The sequence below is a fragment of the Neofelis nebulosa genome, chromosome 13 (assembly GCF_028018385.1).
Source record: "Neofelis nebulosa isolate mNeoNeb1 chromosome 13, mNeoNeb1.pri, whole genome shotgun sequence".
In the NCBI taxonomy this organism is placed as follows: domain Eukaryota; kingdom Metazoa; phylum Chordata; class Mammalia; order Carnivora; family Felidae; genus Neofelis; species Neofelis nebulosa.
Window position 1 is genome coordinate 30,149,773 of NC_080794.1, and position 22,458 is coordinate 30,172,230.

The window sequence follows — 22,458 nt, forward strand, 5'->3', positions numbered from 1 at the left end:
TGAGACCTAAGATACCCCTGGTATTTATTATCTTACTGTACTAGAACCTTGACATCCAGGTAACAAAGGTCTTTTGATTTTATAACTTCATTAACTTAATAGCTAATGAAGTGGATTAATGTGTTTGGCAACTGTCGTGTTTTGTTAAGCACTAAACATAGAAGCATCGAAATCTTGTTTAGCTGTATAAGTAATGACATAGCCATTCTTTTTCCCAGGCTGCAAACCTATGATTATCTTCTAAACATTCCATCTCAGAACATATTTTAGTGTGATAACTCTTAATTTTTTTTAACTTTTCTTGTGCAAGACAGATTTTCAGCAGTCTCAGAAGGCTAATCAACTTTCTCTGCATGAATGAACTTAATCTTACATGTGAAGCTTATTCCATTTTGGGAGACACTATGGCTCCTATCTACCTCACATTTGCACCTGTATGATAGATGGAACCTTGTCGCCATGAAGTTTTTTCTCAAGGTGAGTGTATTTAGTGAATTTAGTACATTCATCAGAGGCAATAAGAAGAAATTTGTATTTTGGTTCATTCATGTTTAAAATTTATTCAACAGTATTTATTGAATACCTATTTTGTTTTAGTTCTTCTTTAAAAAAAATTTTAAGTAAGCTTTATGACCAACAAGGAGCTTGAACTCATGACCCTGATATTGAGAGTTGTATGCTCTACCGACTGAGACAGCCAGGAACTCCTTCAACACCTATTTATTGAAAGCCTCATCATATGCTAAGCATAATACAGCATTAAAACAAAAGTATTTTATACCAACCCAATTTACCTCAAATTTTCCTTTCCAACTATGCACATTTGTGATGTGATTAGCATAGGAGAGTGTTTGAATGGAAGACTTGACTAAATGGTCCAAGTATTATAATAAATCTCAAGTTATTACAAGACATTGCCTTATTGTTTAGAATGGTTTCCCATTGTTTAAGTAACAGTCAGTTTATGTACCTGCCTCCTAATGGCAAGGGATGAAATAACCTGGATACAGAGCTGATATTTGACTGGTTTGCACTTGTATAGTTATGTGGATAGTTCACAGTTGTGTCAAATTTGGGGAATTCTCCTGCCATATAGAATGTTGTGTATTTTGGATATCATCCCTACTATGTATCATTTTTTTCTTTTATTGGGAGAGGTATAAGAATATTTGAAAGGCTTTTGGGCCACTGTTACTAGAAGGCAGTCCTGTTTTATTTCAGGAAATTTCTTTTAAGGGCAATTTGAAACATTTAGGGCAGCCGTAATTTTTGAATATCCAGAAGAAATATAAAATATCACAGTGGGAAAAAATAAGTTGGAAAACTTCCTCTACTACTATTTCCTTAGTCAGATCAGGTTGTCTTATTTTGCTCTGTCAGTAAAACCTCTCTTTATTCTCTCAGTCTCCCTTCCGCTCCTATTCACCAGTTCTCCACACTCCTTTCTATTGGGAAGGACCCTGAGCTTGAAAACAAGAAAATTTGCTTCTCTGGGCCTTAGTTTCTTCATCCATTAAATGGGTGTGAATGTTACAGATAAGGATTTTATAGACTGCAGTTCAGATTGCATCAAATATAATTTCCTTTTCCTATTAAAAAAAGGTTACTTTCCACTTCCTAATACCACGTGGTTGAGAAAATTTAATTCTGCCCTTGGAAGTTCTTCAGTCTTTTTTTTCTGTCATTTTATGTTTATAAATAATGAATTTGGGGTTTTAGCCCTCTGCCTCCTCTTCTCAGAGTTGGCAGTGGGGCAGGTGTGCTTATGTGCCCTCAGGCATTAGGAGGAGTTCAGGGAGAGTGTACCTACCAGCTCTGGGGAGGTGTTTGCTCATCCTGCCTGTCCTTGATCACTGGTGTCCAGACAACTCTTGGTCAGACTTCCATGGCCTTGGCCTGCCTCCTCTCTGACTCCCAGTCTACTCTGGCATCTGTGCCCACTTCCTCCTCATCTTGACCAGGAGCTCTCTTTGGTTCCACTCACTGTCTTGGCCCCTTCTGGGGACACAGAAAGGTCTTGTCAAGCTACCAGTCATGGTTAGAATTTAAGCTTCGGCCTTTTTTCCCAATGTTTCATTGTGTAAAATTTCTAACAAACAAATAAAATTAAAAGGGTTTCACATTGAACACTCATGTACCTACCACTCGGATTCTTTAATTAACATTTCACTATACTTGGTCTGTCAACTGTTTATCCTTTTCTCTGTTCCTCTGTGGTTGGGAGAATATTAGCCTGCTTGAAGATGTCCATGTCCTAAACCCTGGGATCTGTGAAGATGTTACTTATTTTTTTTAATAAATCCTAAAGTTAAAAATTTTTAATGTTTATTCACTTGAGAGAGAGAGAGACAGAGAGAGAGAGGGAGAGAGAGAATCTCAAGTAGGCTGTTTGATGTCAGTAGAGAGCCCAATGCAGGGCTTGAACCCACAAACTGTGAGATCATGACCTAAGCCAAAATCAAGACTCAGATGCTTAACCAACTGAGCCACCCAGGAGCCCCTAAAGATGTTACTTTACGCGGCAAAAGGCACCTTACAGACGTGATTTTGTTAAGGACCGTGAGATGGGGGTATTATTCTGCATTATCTATTTGGGTTCAGTGGGATCATAAGGATCCTTAAAGAAGTCAGAGAAGGCAATGTGACAGTCGATGCAGGGTCAGATGCTCCTGTGTTGGAGGATGGCAGAAAAACCCACGAGCCAAGGAATGTGGGCAACATGTAGAAGCTGGAAAAGTCAAGGAAATGGATTCTCATCTAGAGCCTCAGAAGGAGCACAGCCCTGCCCACACCTCGATTTTACCCCAGTGAAACTCATTTCAGACTTCTGATCCCCAGTAAGATAATAAATTCATATGGTATTAAGTTGCTAAATTTCTTACAGTAGCAATAAGAAACCAATACGCCGACCAGCCATCCAGCAATCCACCTTTTAAAATGCTTTAAAGGGGTGCCTGGGTGGCTCAGTCAGTTAACCATCCAACTTCGGCTCAGGTCATGATCTCACGGCTCGTGGGTTCGAGCCCCGTGTCGAGCTCTGTGCTGACAGCTTGGAGTCTGGAGCCTGCTTCGGATTCTGTGTCTCCTTTTCTCTAACCTTCCCCCGTTCATGCTCTGTCTCTTTATGTCTCAAAAATAAATAGATATTAAAAAATTTTTTTAAAAATAAAATAAATAAAATGTTTTATATATTTGGAAGTTAGCTTGAGAAACCATTACCCCTCTCCTATTAATATTTTAATGTGTCTCTCATCAATTAAGAGTTCAATATCTGTTGATAGTTTCTCTTTCTATTGAGGTAAAATTAACATACAGTGAAATGAACAAATGTTAAGTGTACTTTATCACCAGTTCCAAGAAATGCTTACATCTGTGCAACAACCCAAACCCCCATGGAGATAGGGATGTAACCATCATTCCAGGAAGTTCCCTCTGTGTCTCCCCAATAAAGGGTCCCCGGACAACCCTTGTTCTTACTTTTTGCTTCTTCTAGAACTTTATACTAATGGAACTATGCAGTATGTATTCCTTTACGTAAGGCTACTTTCTCCCAGAATAATGTTTTGAGGTTTATTCCTGTTCTTGTATCAGTAGTTTGTTCCTTTTTATTCCTCAGTACTATTTCATTACATGAATATCCACATTCCCCAAAGATGGATGCCTAGGCTGTTTCCAGGTTTTGGTTAATATGAATACAGATGATATGAGCATCGTCATGTAAGTCTTTTTATGGACATATGTTCTCATTTTCTTTGGTAGATATCTAGGAGGAAACTGCTGGCAAGTTTAGTTTAGTTTTGTGAGAAACTTCTAGAACTTTTCCCAAGGTGGTTGTACAGTTTTATACTCAACCCCTCTACATCTTCTTCAAGTTGACGTTGGCAGTCTTTTTAATTATAGCTGTTGTGTAGGGTATGTAATAGCATCTCATAGAGATTTTAATTTGCGTTTTTTGGGTGACAAATGATGTATGCCAGGCTTTACCTACTGAAGCTAAAGACTCCAGTTTCTTGTGAACCAAAAACTTCGTTTATTTTGAAACTTAAGTGGCCTTATATACCCTCATATGAGAAAACATTTATCTGGTACTATACGAAGTCATGATAGGGTGAGGTCCTATAAGTCCTAGGTTAATTGTTCAGAGTTTTTCCCGCAGCAAATATCTGTTCTCCCGAACTTACAAGCTCATTCTGAGGAGCACATGAGATAATAATGATTGATATATGAGCTGTTGTTATTATTCCAATCTTACTGAAACAAAGACTGAGATTTCTTTTTTGTTGTTGTTTTTGGAAAATATGTCTTGAATATATGTTATTATTTCTCAATATTCATTTAGGGACTATTTTGGTTGTTCTAAATGGAGAAAGAAAGGAAAATAGTGTAAGACAGCACTAGATAGTTAAAACTGTCAGTAGTTTTTAAGGTGCATTTGGAGCAGTCTGTCAGTGCAGCTTAACTGAAGGGCAGAATATTTGTGTGTTCTACAGAATGAATGTATTGTTTGGATATGGGGTGCATGTATATTTATCAGAATTCTCTAACAGTTTGGAAGGGATACACTAGTTTTAGATTTCGTTTAACTGAGACCCCCTTCAAATGGGAGAACAATTTTGTTATATCATCTGTGCTGAACACATGGTTTCTTCTTCCTTTTTTATTCTCTTTGTACCCAGATTTGTCATGACCCTTCTGTACTACAGAAACTCCGCTCCAGGCAAAGTTTTACAGCACAAAGTGTTCACAAACCAATTCTATCTCCTGCCAAAGTGAAGAAAAATCTGATTTTTAGAAGAAAAAAAAATCTATATCTATCTCCCTGGAGGGAGAATAATGCATTAGAAAGAATAGAAAGATGTTATTTTCCCTCTCCTTTTCTGACCCCCTCTTTTTTTTTTTTTTTTGTCTCAGCTTCTCTTTGAACTCAACGGGGTCTTTTCCTTAAACAACAAATACTCCCTTATCCATACCGCCAACCTCCCGTTTCTCTGTTGAAAGAAATAGATTTCACATGTTGAGGCAATAGGGAAGCCCGTATTATAGTCTCTTCCAAAATGCTTAAAGGAAAATGAACTGTGGATACCAGGAGAATTTCCGCCATTATTTTAAGATCATCAGATCCCGCAGCTTGGCCTTGAGGCCTATGGTGTCATTGCTCAGGTGGCAGTTCAAAACTTTTCGGTTAACTTTAGGGGTGTACGCTGAGAAGTCATGTAATGTGGGCCCATGCTACAGTTTTGCTTGTGGGAAAATTTCCCATGTTTACAGTCTTCTGTCATATTCTGAAGGTCTCTTCTTAGCTACAAAATTCTGACTTTTGATCAATAGTGTGGCTCTTAACCTTTAAGTCTTGACTCATTCCTGCATTGCACATACTTAATTGGTGTGGGTTTGTGTGTGGGGAGGATGAAGGCAGGTAGCAACTGAGAAGATATATACTTCTCTCTCTCAATTATTTTCAGGCTAGTCAAGATGACTGAGTGAGCCAGTTAAAAATTTCAAAGAGGGGAGACCTATTAAAAAATAAGTGACCTTATGCTTAAGCCAAATAATTAAAATTTCAAAATTAGGCACTGAACATCAATGCTAAATATTCTTCCTGCACTTGGAGAGCCTTCAGCCAGACTACTGCATGGCACAGGAGTCTGGTTTCTCTGGAATGGAATGCTTAATTGAAACCGAGTTAGAAATATCTCAATGTAAAGCTTATGGGAATTCAATATTTTGGTTGTTAATTTAGAATCATAAGCAAAACTTGTACAGATGGTCTACAGATACATGTACGTAAACTGATATAGAAAATAACATGAGAAAATTTCTGAACTTAAACATGTGTGCATTCAGGTAGTAGTTCCATGGTTTGTATTTGTATAGAATATGAGTAATAATGTATTATCTTCAAAACACAGACAACATATCCTGTGTTTTCTGACATTGTTTCAATTTCAATTATTCTGTTTAGTTGTCCCAATAGATAAACTAGTATTTATTGGATTATGACACAGGCAACATATCATGGTCAAGTGGAAATTAAGGGGGAAAAAAAAGAAAATGGGAAAGAAATTTGCTTTCTGAGCTTTCAACTATAAATGAAAATCTAATAAGTCAGAGCAGAGAGATGTGGTCTCCTTATGGAGGTATAGTGGCTTATGGCTGGAGGGACACTACATTATTTGATAGAGGTTATTAATGTGACATGAGAAACTGTTTGTAAACTCATGTTTGCAACTAATACAAGGCATTGTTTTCCTATAATTCTAATTGCCTTCTGATTTGAGCTCCCATTTCTCCCAATTGGTAGAACTTGAATCTCAATCAGTTCAGGTGTCTACCTCTCTTTCTTTCCTAGGGACCCAGGGACAGGCCAGAATCCCCTTGAGGACAGACAGGCATCTGATATCTCCTGGATTTATTCTTTGATTCTTTCCTTGTCCCCAGATTGGGAGACTTATGTAACGTCTGGGACAGGAAGTCTTGCTCTTAGAGCATCATATTCCTCCCAATCTGTTGTCTTGGTGGGATTCTTCCCTCTCTTGAAGGAGCCTAAACCATTGAAATTCAGAAACCAAGAAGATTCCTTTTCTCTGGACTTCTCCTCTGCCATTCCATCCTCAGAGGCAGTGACAACAAAATACCTAAGTTCCTGAATGGAGGAAGGTTTAAGGGATGCCAGAGAATGTTGGGGAAAAATTCCCTTACTAACATTTCAAAATACTATCTTGTCACTGGTGTAAACATGTCAGTGGGTTGGTACGGTGTGGAGGTGGTGGGAAAGGCAGGTGTCTGGGGTTGGCTGTGGAAGGACTGCATGGAAGGAAGACAAAGATCTAAAGGACTCACTTCATGAGACCAATATTCTGGTCCCTGAGCAGTTATATCTTTATTATAGTGACAGGTGCAACATTCTCTCTGAACCTGCTGCTATTAACCATTTAAACTGCAAAGCAATCTCACCCTTTTCTGGTTTTACCATGACAAGTAAGCCACAGACAATTTCACTTTCCATATGCCTTGTTTTCAGGGAGATGGTGAGCTAGTCAGAACTTGGTAAGTATATGCCCCACCTGCCGGATACGGTTCTTATTTAAAATGAATATGATGGCAGGTGCCTGGTGGCTCAGTCGGTTAAACATCTGACTTCAGTTCAGGCCATTATCTCATGGTTTGTGAGTTTGAATTCCACATTGGGTGAGCTTGAGCCCTGCTTCGAGTAAATACAAGCCCCACTTCTCTCTCTCTCTCTCTCTCTCTCTCTCTGCCCATCACTCACTTGTGGACTATCTCTCAAAAAAATGAATATGTTGGCTTTCTACTTTATTTATATTATAAGCTCCCTCGACACTCACATATTCACATTCCTGATTTTCTCTGTCAATCCTTGATCTTGCGGGCTAAAATGTAATTCAGGAGAAAGCCAGGAGCCTACACATGGATTTCTATGGAGTACCAGGTGGACCAAACTAGAGTGGCTATTGAATCGATTTTTTATACAAGTAAAGGTCAGATCAAGGATTTTTAAAAAGCCTGTATTTTGTGTGTGTATCATGTGAATCTCCTTATACCAACATTTGCTGGCTTTTGCTCCCACCTGCTCACTCACGACTTTAGTCTCCCTTCTACCTGTTTCCCAAGGTTTCTGGAAATTTCTAGCTATCTCAAATGATTTTATAAATCATCCAGTCAGTTACAACATGGCATCTACCAAGCTGCTTCTCTTGCTAGGTACATCACTAAATATATTGCTTGGCTTTTAATTTATACAAAACATACTACTTTTATTTTTTTAAAGTTTATTTATTTTGAGAGAGAGAGGGTACATGCAAGCACATGCATAATTGTGGAAGAGGCAGAGAGAGAGAAAGAGAGAGAGAGAGAGAGAGAGAGAGAGAGAGAGAGAGAGAATCCTAAGCAGGCTCCATGCTGTCAGCACAAAGCCCAATGCGGGGCTCAATCTCACAAACCTGTGAGATCATGACCTAAGCCAAGATCAAAAGTCAGTCACTTAATCGACTGAGCCACCCAGGTGCCCCAACACACTACTATTATTAATGCTAGTTAATGGTTGGGTAGTGATTATTATATGCTAGGCAATGCAGTAAGCACCTATGCACATGAGTTTGTTTACTTCTCTCAAAAACACTAGGTTGAATTGTGTCCTCCTGAATAAATATGTTGGAGTCCTAGCCCTGGTACCTCCGAATGTGACTTTATTCGGAAATAGTCTCTTTGCCCTATTAAACAAGTTCAAATGTAGTTACTGAAATGGGTGGTAATCCAATATGGCTGGTGTCTTTATAAATATTGGGAAATTTGGACACAGGGACAGACACACATGGAGGGAAGATGATGTGAAGGCCACGTGAAGATGAAGACAGAGATTGGAGTGATGCATCTGCAAGCCAGAGAGTGCCAACAGCCGCCAGAACCAGGAGAGAGGCCTGGAAGGAACCAACGTTGGCAATACCTCAGTTTTGGTACTCTAGCCTCCAGAACGGTGAGGTGATAAATTCCCGAAATTAGGCCATCCAGTTTCTGGTACTTTGTTATGGCAGCCCTAAGAAATGAATACATTCAATGAAGGAGGCACTATTAATTGTTCCCATTTTGCAGATGAGGAAACTGAGGCACAGAGGAATGAAGGGATTTGCACAGCTGGTAAGTGATTTAAACTCACACACTCTGGCTCCAGTATCTGTGTTTTCACCCATTATACTAAAGTGCCTCTTGTCTCTTTTTTAGTTTATGACCTTTCCTTTCTTAGCTCTTTTCAGTCTTCTCACTGCCTTCGCACTGTACACGTCGCTTCTCCCACAGTCTCCCACCGGGTGCCATGGCCTCCACTTACCCAGAGCTGCACTGTGCTCGTGGCACAGCAGGAAAAAAGCCTTCCTCGGTGCTCTACCTCACTCTGTTGGAGGCTTTCTCAAACAGCACTCACGGCCTGAGCCCCAGGTTTGGCAGAGTTTTTAGGGAAGCCCCTCTTTTGGATTTTCATTCCAGGTCTCACTCCCAAGAATCTGGACAGAAATCACTGGGTGTTGAACAAGGGCAAATATGAGTCCTGGCTGACAGTAAACTCTTGATTTCTTTTCACCCTGTTGACTGGACTAGAACTGGGTCATGTGTGTGTATGTTACACATACCCATGTGTGTGTGGAGAAAAATACATGGTGGATAAGAGATGTGCGAGAGAGACAAAAAGTGCTAGCTACCCAGGTAAAGACACTTTGTGGGGCACCTGGGAGGCTCAGTTGGTTAAGCGCCCAACTTTGGCTCAGGTCATGATCTTGTGGTTTGTGAGTTCGAGCCCCGTGTCGAGATCTGTGCTGGCAGCTTGGAGCCTGGAGCTTGCTTCAGATTCTGTGTCTCCCTCTCTCTGCTCTCCCCCAGTCACACTCCGTCTCTCTCTCTCAAAAATAAACATTAAAAAAAAAACCACTTTGTTGCGTATCAGCATGTGTACTTAAAATTATGGGTGTGTGCCTATGGAGGTATATAAAAAGATAGCCATTAAAATGTTAATAGTGATTGTTGCAGGGTCATAGAATTACTGAACTTTTTCTTCTTTCTCCATTTCTGTGGGATAAAGGATAGTTATTATTTTTCTCATAATAATGGTGGCTCCCATTAAGAGCACAGAAATGATAAAGATAGTATTATTTCCTTTATATTGGATCCATAAATTGGCTTGACTGTAAGATTTCTGAATCTCCTTGCACTTTCTTCCTGTATGATGTTTCTTTTTCTTTAAAATCATCTTGAAGATCAAAAGTGTGATGTATAGGATAAGTGCTTAGAAGAGACTTGGAGAGATGATATTCAATGAATCAGCAGATGAAGAGAATGGAAATGCTCTTAAAAAAAATCACATGGTTGGGCTCTTTCCTGTCTCTTTCATTGGGACAGTCTGAGTGACTGTGACACAGAGTGAGAACCACTCCTTCCCCACCCATTCATTTGTACTTGGCCATATGGATCATAATGACGAAGGCAGTCTGTTCAGGAACCTCTGCCCACGTTACTGGGCAACACACAACCGTCTTGCAGCAAATGAGTACTGGCAGGTTGTCATCAAAATAATAAACCCATGGTCCAAAGGGAATAAAGTTGGTGGTCTTAATAAACAGTTATGGTACTGTTTTGTACACTGAAACCACCAATGTTTAAAAACCATCATGTTGTAAATATTCCTCCATTTGGTATGTAGAGTTAGAGCATCCCTCATACCTATCTGTTTTTCAAGGTCAGTGAATTTTGTAAAATTCTTTGCCAAGTAGCTGCTGGGATATGAATACATTTATGTGGAAATGAACTCAGCCAGCTAGTTATGGAATGAGATTTTTTTAATGGAATGTACTGACAGGAGAGAAGAAAAGGCAAACATAAAGAGTGAATAATAACCTAATGAAAGGAGGTTCCCCCCCCTCCCTTCAGTTCAGGAGAAATAGTAATCTATTTTTTAAAGACAAACTTTCAAAAGTCAGAAGATAGAACTTCAACTCCATTGAGATAGTGGAAATAAAGTATTTCCAAGGAAAAGGAATGAATGACATGGATGTAACAAAACAGGAATAAATACTTGAATTGTTTAAGTCTTGTTTTCAAATATAAGGGGGTATGAATGATGATGCAAAACAAAAAATCTATAGGCTTAACCTAGACTTTCTTAAGTTATATTAAGCGCCTCCCCCAAAACACCCAGTTGCAAAAAAAATAAGTTTCCTAAAAATGCCAAGTTTTTTAAAAGGAGAATTGTGCTTCAGGTGGGTTGAAACCAGAACAATAACAGTCAGCTGGTTCTATAAAAGTTCCCTGCTCTGTCTGATTTCCTCCAAAAACAAAAGAGAAGCCTAATGCTTTGGGTTGATAAAAGCTCAGTATGTCAAACTAGAAATTGCACTTAGTCTGTTTAATTAAATGGAATTTGTTTTTTGGCAGAGTTTCCCAAGAATCTCTCTGATCCTTGTTTCAAAGTTCAAAGCACACTCTTAAGAACCGCCAACCACCTATATCCTTGTGTCTCGTCTACCTCAGGGCTTTTCTATTCCCGTTATCTGCATCTGTCTGCCGTGTGTATTCCCACATGTGAAATTTAGCCCCTCGTTGGCCACACACACATGCTCCCACTCATGGATGCTGCACGTGGTGCTCCTGAAGGTGGTGTTTGTGAGGTAGAGAAAAGTAACTTCAAAGCAGACCCTAAAATCTACTCAGATTTTAGAATGCTTTTGACTATCCCCAACAAGGACATTTCTCCTGGTTCCTCGCTTTACTTACTTCAGGTCTTGTTGTCCACATTCTTCTCATCACCCCAGCCCCATGACCTTCCTTCCACAGAGCACTCCCTTTTCACTCTTTTGGGTAAAGGCAAGCATACCCCTCAGCTTCTATTCCTGACCCCTGCTGCTGGGCAATTTCACCTACACTCAGTCCAAAGAGCTACAGAAGAAAAGGACCTTAAAGTTTTGCAAAGATAAAATGTCTTCCCCACACTTTGTTTTATTTTTCCATATATCAGGACAATAGCATGGGGAAATCCATTCCTTATTCCCATGGTTTTTAAAGAATGGAAACAGAAATCTGGATCCTCCCAGTGTGACAGCATTAAGGGGTTATAAACATCTTCTCCTTTTTTCCATTTCCTTGGTAATACTGCTCGCAGTGGATATTGGGTTCCACTGGGTTCTTGGGAAAGGTTAGAGTTTTCTTTCTTTCTTTTTTTCTTTCTTTCTTTTGACTTTATTTATTTTTTAAATTTAAAGTTTGTTTATTTATTTATTTATTTATTTATTTATTTATTTATTTAGAGTATCTGCACAGAGCCCTATGTGGGGCTTGAACTCACTAACCATGAGATCATGACCTGAGCTGAAGTCAGACCTTAACTGACTGAGCCACCCAGGTGCCCCTTTATTTTTTAAATTTAAATCCAAGTTAGTTAATATATAGTATAATAATGATTTCAGGAACAGAATTTAGTGATCCATCACTTACATGTAACACCCAGTGCTCATCCCGACAAGTGCCCTCCTTAATGCCCACACCCAGTTAGCCCATCCCCCTGCCCACCTCCCCCTCCAGCAACCCTAAGTTTGTTCTCTGTATTTAAGAGTCTCTTATGATTTGTCTCCGTCTCTGTTTTTATATTATTTTTGTTTCCCTTCCCTTATGTTCATCTGTTTTGTTTCTTAAATATCCTCTATTATTTTCTAATCCAAAACAATGCTTATTAAACATTTCAATTGCTGATATTTATCATTACCTTTATAATTGAAAAGTAATTATTAGGGAAAATTATATTAAAATTTACTTTTACTAATGTAATAGACTTGTTCTTTGGAGCTATCTAAACCTATCACCAGGGATATCATGACTCCACAACAATAACAAAAGTGGAGAATTTAAAGAAAAGAAGATAAAACTAAACATACTCTCACTGTATGCTCTAGAAATCACACTCTTTGGTATTTACCCAGAGGAGTTGAAAACTTATATCTTTACAAAAATCTGCACATGGGTATTTATAATAGCTTTATTCATAAGTGCAAAAACCTTAAACGCAACCAAGATGCCCTTCATTAGGTGAATGGATAAACTGTGGCACATCTAAAACATGGAATATTATTCATTGCCAGGAAGAAATGAGCTATCAAGCCATGAAAAGACATGGAGGAAATGGAAATGCATATTATCAAGTGAAAGAAGCCAATATGGGAAGGCTACATACTGTATGATTCCAACTATATGACAGTCTGGAAAGGCAGACTTATAGAGATGAGAAAAAAGGTCAGGGGTTACCAAATAGTATAGAATGGGGGGCGGGTGGAGATGAATAGGCAGATCACAGATGATTTTTAGGGCAGTGAAAATAATCTGTATATCATAATAACGAAAACATGTCATTGTACTCTTCATACATCACCAAGAGTGAACCCCAAGGTAAATTATGGATTTCGGATGATGGTTATGTGTCATTGTACATTCATCCTTGGTAAAAAATATACTGCTCTTGTGAGTGGAATTGATATTGGAGGAGGCCATGTATGTGTGGGGGAGGGGAGTACATGGAAATCTCTGTATTTTCCTTTTAATTTTATTGTAAACCTAAAACTGCTGTATGGGGTGCCTGGGTAGCCCAGTCAGTTAAGAGTCCAACTCTTGGTTTCGGTTCAGGTCGTATTCTCACTGTTCGTGAGTTCGAGCCCCACATCAGGCTCTGCGCTGACAGTCACAGTCTGCTTGGGATTCTCTCTCTCCCTCTCTTTCTACCCCTCCCCCACTTACTCTCTCCGTTTCTCTCTTAAAATAAATAAATAAAATTAAAAAAATTTAAAACTGCTTTAAACGTAGTCTTTTAAAAAATTACTATAATACCATTGTCATACCTAAAAACAAAACAAAACAAAAAAAAGAGATAAGAAAGAAAGCAAGAGAGACATTTTAGAGTGCTCTTTTTAGGCAACAATGGACCAAGTGAAAAGAGAATTATTAAAATATTTGGCTAGAGAGGTTATTACAAAGCACTGTATAACACATTCTTATGACCATTCTCTGTTAAGTGCATCAAGAGGCCAAACCCCATGGAGATTTAACAGATATTTGTCTATTTTTTCTGCATTCCAAATCAGAAACAGTTTCCTCAGCCTAGATTGTTTGGATTGATAGGTCTACTGGGAAAATTCTTTCCTGATACTAAACTTCCAAAATTAGCTTTTGGCAAGGGATTCTGTATTACTGTTTTTGTTTTGTCTTGTTTTGTTTGTTTGCTTTGAGTATTTCCTTCATGCTTCAGTTTCTAAAAGTTTTTTGAATATGATAACTGTTCAATTTTTGGGCTACATTGTTGGACCTCAGAAATAAATTCCATCTCCAAAGCCTTCTCATATGAATGTCAATCTCTAGGCAAGTATTCAGTTTTCTAAAGTGCCCCGGCTTTGCTCTTCCAAGGGAAGCTAGGGCAGAAATTCATTCAGGTTATGTTACTAAATGACCATCTTTGGGTTAATTGCCCCAAAATAAATAAAGTCATCTCATGAAATTTTCTTCCTCAAGTCTGTCAATTAGCATTATCATTGTGGTGATACAACTTGTTTCAAGATTTCCTGGGCTTTTCCATCAGGAGTCACTAGATATATTTTGTAAGGGGGTTCCCTTTTGGGTTTTGGGGATCGGCTCCTCACTATTATGGTAGAGACTTTTCTCGAGTATCTGGAGATGCTTGGCTTTCTGATCATATTTAAGAGCCGGGCACTGAGAAACCATCTGGGAGTCTTGTGCATATAAGGGTGGCTTGTCAACTGGTAAACCTAAAAATATCATCAGGATTGGAGAGAGATTTGTCGTTTTATGGGGGTACTCCCAGGTACCAATCTCTGTAGCTCTTTCCCCTGGGCCATACCATCCCGGAAGAGGAATCCTCCAATTTCTTGCCTGAGGATAATATGTTTGTTGGCCACGGTTCTTAAGGATCTGAGCTGGGAGAAACTAGCTGGAGCTGGGTGAAGCTGGACTCCTGGCTTGGATTGTAGATACCCAGGTAATCCCTCTTATTTCCACTGGAGCTCTTCACTCCCATCTTTCTTTGTGGCCAGTGTCTCTTGGTCCTGAGCTCCCGAGCATCTCTGATTCAATTTATCCTTATTCGAAATCTTCTCTCTTCTGCTGGATTGTATGAGTTATGTAAGTGCTTCTTTTCCTGAAATATAAGAAAGGTCTTCCTTTTTTTTTTTTTGGAATTTTAATTCATTCTTAGTTTGTCTATTTGTAGCTTCAACCCCTAATTTAGATATATTGGGATTTGTGAATAGATAGGTATAACTTTTTTTATATAATCCTTTTATAACCCTTGATTTTCTTTATATAACCCTTTGTCACCTGGAGTCATTTCTCGTAGTTCCCACTGAGTTTTAGAGTCCAGAATCAATGGTTTGTGTCTTAGTTTCCACATCTTTAAAATTGGACTTGACTGCTAAGGTCCTTTTCCAATCAGAAGTTCTGTCGTGGCAGGAAATAGGCTGAAAGGGCTGGAGGCACAGCAGTTAGACGCCCAGATGCATATCACTGTTCCACCACTGTGTAATCAGGGTGCTCTGGTTGTAAGCAACAGGGGACAATCGGGCTTCCTTAAACATAAAGGAAATTACAAGAAGGATAATGAATAATAGAGTCTATAGTGAAGCTGGAAAGCCAGTCTCAAAGAATGGGCAGAAAACCAAAGAGGCCCGGCAGTGGGGAGGTCAGCCTGATGGGGAAGGAACAACCCGATGGGGAAGCTGCCACTGGTGCCATTGCCATGGGAAATAGGCCCCCAGTACATACTTGATGTCGTTATCATCGTCAATAATTGCTCAACTCCCCCTCCGTCTTTGTGACTGGTTGTGTTGTGCTCTTAAGTCTCAAGAGAGGAGGAGAGGAGATTTATGTCCCCATTTGTATTCGAGTTCCCCAAAGAAATAGAAGCAACATTTTATTTTATTACTTTATTTTAAGCTCAAGTGATTATGGGAGTTGGAAAGTCTGAAATCTATTGGGCAGGCCCGCAAGCTGGAAATTCAGGTGAGAGGAGATGTTGCAGTCTTGAGTGTGAATTCTACAGGGCAGGCCAGGTAGGCTGGGAGCTCAGGCAGCATTTCTATGTTGCAGTTGTGAGACTCAATTCCTTCTTTGGGAAATCTTGCCTTTGCTCTGAAGGCCTCCAGCTGACTCATGAAGGTTACCTACAATAGGGGGAATCTGCTTTACTCAAAGCCTACTGATTAAAATGTCAATTACAAAAAAAAAATTACCTTCACAGGGACATCTACACTAGTATTTGACTGAACAGCTGGGCACCACAGCCTTACCAAGCGACGTGCAAATTTAATCATCCCACCATTCAGTGTTCACAGCAGGATCCCCCTTCAAACATTTCCTAAATGTGCTCTACCTAAAGTGCTCAGTAGGGAGATGGAAAAAAAAAATTATAGTTGCCCACTATAGCCACTTTACCGTGTGACCTTTGGCAAGGCATTTTTCTCTGTGTTTCTGATTCTAGTTCTGTAAAATGGGGATAATAATAGCAACAACACAGATGATTGTTGTGAAGGGTAAAGATACAGTATATGTAAAGCCCTTACAGAAGTGCTTGGAACCAGCACTCAATAAATTAAGGTGCTATAATTTCTTTTCATTTCTTTTTTTTTTTTAACGTTTATTTATTTATTGAGACAGTGAAAGAGAGAGAGACAGAGACAGAGAGAGAGAGAGAGAGAGAAGAAACCAGTGGGAGAAGGGCAGAGAGAGAAGGGGACAAAAGATCCGAAGTGGGATCTGTGCTGACAGCAGAGAGCCCCCTGTGGGGCTTGAATTCATGAACCGCAAGATCGTGACCTGAGCCGAAGTTGGACACTTTGACTGAGCCTCTCGGGGGCCCTGAGGTGCTATAATTTCTTATCTAAACATTGCAATAGAATACTTCTCACAGCTCATATACCCAGCTGCCCAGGGGGTAGGGTACTGGAGGGTGAAACGCCTGCATTGTGGTTTGCATCCATAACCAAAGGCCTTTACTTTGCACATGCAAACAATGACACTACCAGCTCTGAGTCACTGAGCCCTTACTACCTGGCTGGTACTCTTCTGGATACCTTACATGCATTTACTTGTATGGTTTGAGTCACACAATAATCCACTGAGGTTTGTGATTCCTCATTCTATGAAGCCGGAATTGGGATTCAGAAAAATACGTATCACGCCCAGAAGCACCCAACTAGCCCATCGCAGGGCCTGAATAAGAACTCCGGGTTTTCTTATTCTAAATCCCACTCTCTCAACTACTCCTCTGTGCTGCCTCGACTTTTGTCCAGACAGAGAGGTCATCTCCTTTCCCAGCTCAGTCCCTCCAATGTTACCTTGGCTTCATTGGTCTGGAAAATGAGAAACCTGAGTTCTCCCCTAAACATCAGATTCAGGATGCTAGACCCCTCTGGGGAAGATCTTTGTCCTTTGTATTCAATGTTAGACTTTTTTTTTGGTGGTAGCTCCAGTTCAGCTTCCTTCTTAAAAAATGGTTAAAGCAAATTTGAATTTTTTGAGTCAATTCATGGATGTAGAAGAGAAAGAAAAGAGAATTAAAAAAAAAAAAAAATCTCCTTTGAAAAAAAAATCTCCTTTCATACAATTAGAACAATTAAAAACATTCTTTCTTGTAAACTAAAATTATTTAAAACCATTTAGCTAAATTTGAGGTGCCATGGAAAGTATTATTCCATATTTAGAAAAGAAATAGTTAATTTTTGAATATGAATTAAAAACGTTTTTTAAGTTTGTTTTGAGAGAGCAAGAGAGAGTGAGAGAGTGAGTGCGAGTGGGGGAGGGGCAGAGAAAGGGAGAGAGAGAATCCCAAGCAGACTCCCTGCCACCAGGGCAGAGCCCTATGTGGCTCCAAACTCATGAACCCCGAGACCATGATCTGAGCCGAAATCAAGAGTCAGATGCTTAACTGACTGAGCCACCCAGGCACACCTTAAGTAAAAACAGTTTTGAATGTTGGGTTGCTAGAACACTTCATAATATCCATCACAGAAACACAAAGACAAAAATCACACATAAACGCTACCCCTGTGCACAAAAACATCTGAAGGCTAAGTGTATCTGAACAACATTCAAAGTACAAACTAAGCCCATTTTCCGGAAGGACTTTGAATGTTAAACATTTTATTCTAGAAGTCAAGTCTACAACCAGATGATATAGAAACTAAAACAATTCCTTGGATGGTATGAAGTCAGACCTGTGCTTCTCAAAATTTCATGTCCGTAGAAACCATCTAGGGATGTTTTCAGAATGCAGATCCCAATTCAGTAGGTTTGAGATGAGATCTGAGATTCTGTATTTCAAACAAGCTCACGGAGGGTAGCCACACTGCTGTTAAGTGACCACGCTTTTTAATTTTTTTTTAACTTTAATTAATTAATTTATTTAGAGACAGAGACAATGTGAATGGGGGAAGCCCAGAGAAAGTGGGAGACAGAGAACCCCAAGCAGGCTCCGCACTGCAGGCTGCGCACTGTCAGTGCGGAGCCTGATGTGGGGCTCGAACTCCTGAAACTGTGAGTTCATGACCGGAGCCAAAATCAAGTCAGATGCTTCACCGACCGAGCCACCCAGGCACACCCAACCGACCACACTCTTAGTAGCAAGGGCGGACTTCCGATTTTGGTGAGCCAAACACCACTCATGTATTTTCCTTTGTCATTTATAGTCTTTATGGTATCATTCCTTTTTGGAAGCCCAGGATAGGGATGGCTTCTAATATAATCAAAGACTATTCCATGTAGATGTCTGGAGGTGAGGGAGAGGAAGGAATTGATATTACTGTTCGACTGGAGACACTATTCCTGCCGCATGACAGGAAGTGTCTCGTTTCATTGCTGTAACAATTCCGTGAGAAGCTTACGAAGGGCCCCCTTTTACAGATGAGGAAGCAAAGTTTCGGGGAAAGTTAACTTGTCAGGGCTAGTAAGCCGTGGAGTCAGACATTGCACCTTGCTGTGTCTGACTTGACAGCCCATGTTTTTTCCAATGTACCTTGTGCCGGTCACATCTGGACGGTTTTACTGCTCTTGCTTTTTCTTTTGACATCGTTGGCTGTTCTTTATGTTTAAAGTTTCCTTAAAGCAAACCAAATCCAGTTTTAAAAATCGACACAAAGTTGTTCATTAAGCTTCCCTCTTACATCCTATTTTCCCATTTCATTCTGTGTCAAAATTGTTCTCTGCCCAGCAAAGGCCTTGATGCTTTGTGCTCAGCTGACTGACAAAGCATTATGATTTTAAAACTGATTTAAAACCCATCCTGTTCCTCTCTCCACAAAGCCCCAACCTTTGATCTTCTCTCAGGAGCAATTTCCAATCAGCCATTTCTTCAAAGCTTGTAAATGTTTGGTGTTCGGTCTTACCCAAGCTGTCTCCCTCCCCGCAAAGGAGAGGTTGAGACCTGCAATTCCCCACCGTCATTACCGGTCTATTGGAAGTCTTAGTGAGGATTTGGTTTTCTATAGTGAAGACGAAATCAAATATAGCAAACCTCATGCTCTGACTGTGTTTACACACTTTAAAACTAAGTGGGGGTTTTCGCAATTACCTAGGTCACCTGGTCTGTCCAAGTGAAATCAGATTATCTCAGCACTATTTTCATTTGGCCCATTTTACCCAGAAGCGTTATTAGCATGATGCAAATTAATCGGATGATTGCTGAGTCACTAGTTTACCTTGTTATATGAACGTGTAAAGATTCTGGCATTCCGTAACAAAGAAGAGAAGGAATAAATTAGTTACCTGGGATTTGTACAATTCTTTTCTTACTGCTTATCTTTCCTTAAAGGCAAGCCAAAATGTAAAATTGACACTTTTTACATTAGGGTTGCATCCCTGGATTGAATGTGGGATGGAAACCCGGGGCCTCGTCTCATCCTTCTTACTGTGGGCATATACCCCTGAGATAGAAGGATACACAGACTATCAAGTCACACAGACCCAGGTTCAAACCCTGACTCCCAAAAAATGATCACAGCTCTGATTGGTGGCTGCTGGCTTAGGCTAGAGGATCACATACACTTTTATCTCAAGACTACTCATTTTTACTAAAATATGTAGCTTTTGAAAATAGAATTGATGACTAACTTCTAGAAGTGTTTCAATATTTCTGTGAATATTTGAATTTCCTTAGCTGGCATTTTATTCAGAGACCCAGACTGAGCCAATTCTACTTTCTAAAATCAAGTTATAGGGTCTTGAGTTAATAGAAGTTTTAGTAGTAAAGGACACGATACATGGGTTTTGAATTTACTTGGTTTTCCTTGGCGAGGCCTCTCGTCAGGCTAGGACGAGCTGTGGCATACATAATCTAGGAAATGCATCAGATGACTATGTGACTTTCAAGATAGTCTGTATATCAGTCACCTGTAGACCAGAATTATTGGGGTAAAAGGTATGGCCTGCATGTCTGTCATTTTAGAAAAATCAAGAGTTGATGCCAATGCACAGTTGGGATGAGAATAGCTGAATAAAGCTATTGAAAATCGGTCTTTTTGTTCTTGTCATATTTATGGGTTCAGGCCCTGAACAAATCATAAACCTGGATTATTTTCACATAGATAGAATGCACACTAGACCATGTGTTCTAGTTTTCCTATTCTGAATACATGTGGCATAGGACTTACCCCATTTTCTTTAAATTCAATAACATTAAAAATAGCTATAGGAGCACCTGGGTGGCTCAGTCGGTTGAACGTCCGACTTCGGCTCAGGTCAAGATCTCGCAGTTTGTGAGTTCGAGTCTCGCGTCAGGCTCTGTGCTGACAGCTCGGAGCCTGGAGCCTTTTTGAGATTCTGTGTCTCCCTCTCTCTGCCTCTTTCCTGCTCATGCTCTGTCTCTCTTTGTCTCTCAAAAATGAATAAACATTAAATTTTTTTAATAGCTATAATTTATTGAGCAACTACTATGTGTAGGTATCATTATTGTGTCATCACCATAACATCATCAATGCTAACACTTAGTAAGTGCTTGTTAAGATATTCCATACATAATTTTATCCTTCTCACAAAACTCTATGCTCTAAGCATATAATTTTCCTCTTATCAAAAAAAAATTTTAATGCGTATTTATTTTCTGAGAGAGAGACAGAGAGAAAGCAGGGGAGGGGCAGAGAGAGAGAAGGGGACAGAAACTGAAGCAGGCTCCAGGATCTGAGCTGTCAGTACAGAGCCTGAAGCGGGCCTGACTCACAAACTGTGAGATCATGACCTGAGCTGAAGCTGGATGCTTAACTGACTGAGCCACCCAGGTGCCCACCTCTTCCTTTTTATTTATAGATGACAAAACAGTCATGGAAAATCAAAGCTACTCATCCAGGGTTACATAGTTAATGAGTATACAGTTCTGGCTCCATATCTCTATTATTATTATTTTTTGGCTCTATATCTTTAAAAATTTTTAAATGTTTATGTATTTTTGACAGAGAGAGAGACAGAATGTGAGCGGGAGAGGGGCAGGGAGAGAAGGAGACATAGAATCCGAAACAGGCTCCAGACTCTGAACTGTCAGCACAGATCCCGACTTGGGGTTCGAACTCACAAACTGTGAGATCGTGACCTGAGCTGAAGTTGGACGCTCAACTGACTGAGCTGCCCAGGCGCCCCTTGGCTCCATATCTTTAGATACCTCATCTCCAACTTTTATAACAACCCTACAAAGTAAGTGTTTAATATGTAGTCTTATTTACAAGTAAGAATAGGTAGCAGAGGATGTAAATTGTTAAGTAACTGATACTAGATGCTGGAAAGCAACCTAAAGTCAAACCCAAATATTTATTGTGCATAAAAGAATATCTTTCTCTTACCTCCTGTGAGGGCTTGAAGAGCCACACCCAGGTAGGATTCTCCCCAAACCAATGTTACTTTGAAAAGAAAAACCTAGTAAACACTGTGAGCTTAAAAGTTATATATACCAAAATAATTGAAATGCCTGGATATGGGCTTTGGGGATTATAGAGAAGACAAGCTTGGGAATCAGCCTATATCCCCTGCTTTAAATTTCACAGCCAACTTTATTTTGAATGTAAAAGTATGTTAAGCCATATAATTCCCTGGGTTATTTACATTCTAGTCAGGGTGACTATTGAAGGATAGTGTAATTACAGAGTACAATTTCCAAGCTGAATGAAATTGCTTGTATAATAGGTCTGCTGGGGACTGACCTCTGAAAATGCCAAAAACAAATACTTGTAAGTCATGATTAGAAGTGATGATATACAACACCCTGAGTTAATATATGAAGTGAGAGGTGGTCTTTAATTTGGATGGAATATTTTCTTCTGCCTTATGTCAAACCCAGAAAAAGGATCAGAAGCAGAAGTACATTTTCCTTTCTTCATTTCTCAGCATAGTGTCAGAAATTTGCTACTTTTCCATCACCTTCACCAACTGCTTGAGGAGCAACCACCTGGGCAACAGGTTGAAACATAGGTGTTCGCTGACGTTCAGTGTCTGTGAGACTTTATTGTCTGAGCAGAGAGCAGTATCAGACAGTTCTGCCTCAATCAAAAATTTTTCATGTTTATTTATTTATTTTAAGAGAGCGAGTGAGCGCATGAGTGGGGGAGGGGCAGAGAGAGAGAGAGAGGAAGGGAGAGAGAGAATCCCAAGCAGGTTTCACACCGTCAGCATAAAGCCTGATGCAGGGCTCAATCTTACGAACTGTGAGATCATGACCTGAGCTGAGATCAAGAAATGAATGCTGAACCGACTGAGCCACCCAGGCGCCCCTCAGCCAATTCTAACGTACTGTCCTCCTCCTCTGTGCTCCATTCCGACATCCACCTACCATTTCTTAGTTCAGCTTTGTGAGTAGATTCAGTGAACAGTGGGCGGGTGTGTTCGGTATTACAGGCAAAATATCAGCACGGGGTATGTAATTAGAAG

General features: G+C 39.8%; 1 protein-coding gene across 2 annotated transcripts in view; it reads left to right on the forward strand.

Annotated features, from left to right (window-relative positions):
- The first annotated feature begins 317 nt into the window (after nt 1–317).
- LOC131492730 (uncharacterized) overlaps nt 318–22,458 on the forward strand; it is a 41,221-nt gene continuing 19,080 nt past the window's right edge. The window contains exons 1-2 of one of the 2 annotated variants that reach the window (XR_009252266.1): nt 318–477; nt 8,321–8,655. Coding sequence is in view for 1 of the 2 variants with exons in the window: in XM_058696466.1 (XP_058552449.1) it covers nt 358–477; nt 8,611–8,655 (165 nt within the window). In the remaining variant the exon portion in view is untranslated. The remainder of the gene's footprint in view (nt 478–8,320; nt 8,656–22,458) is intronic. The other variant, XM_058696466.1, reaches the window with a different exon arrangement.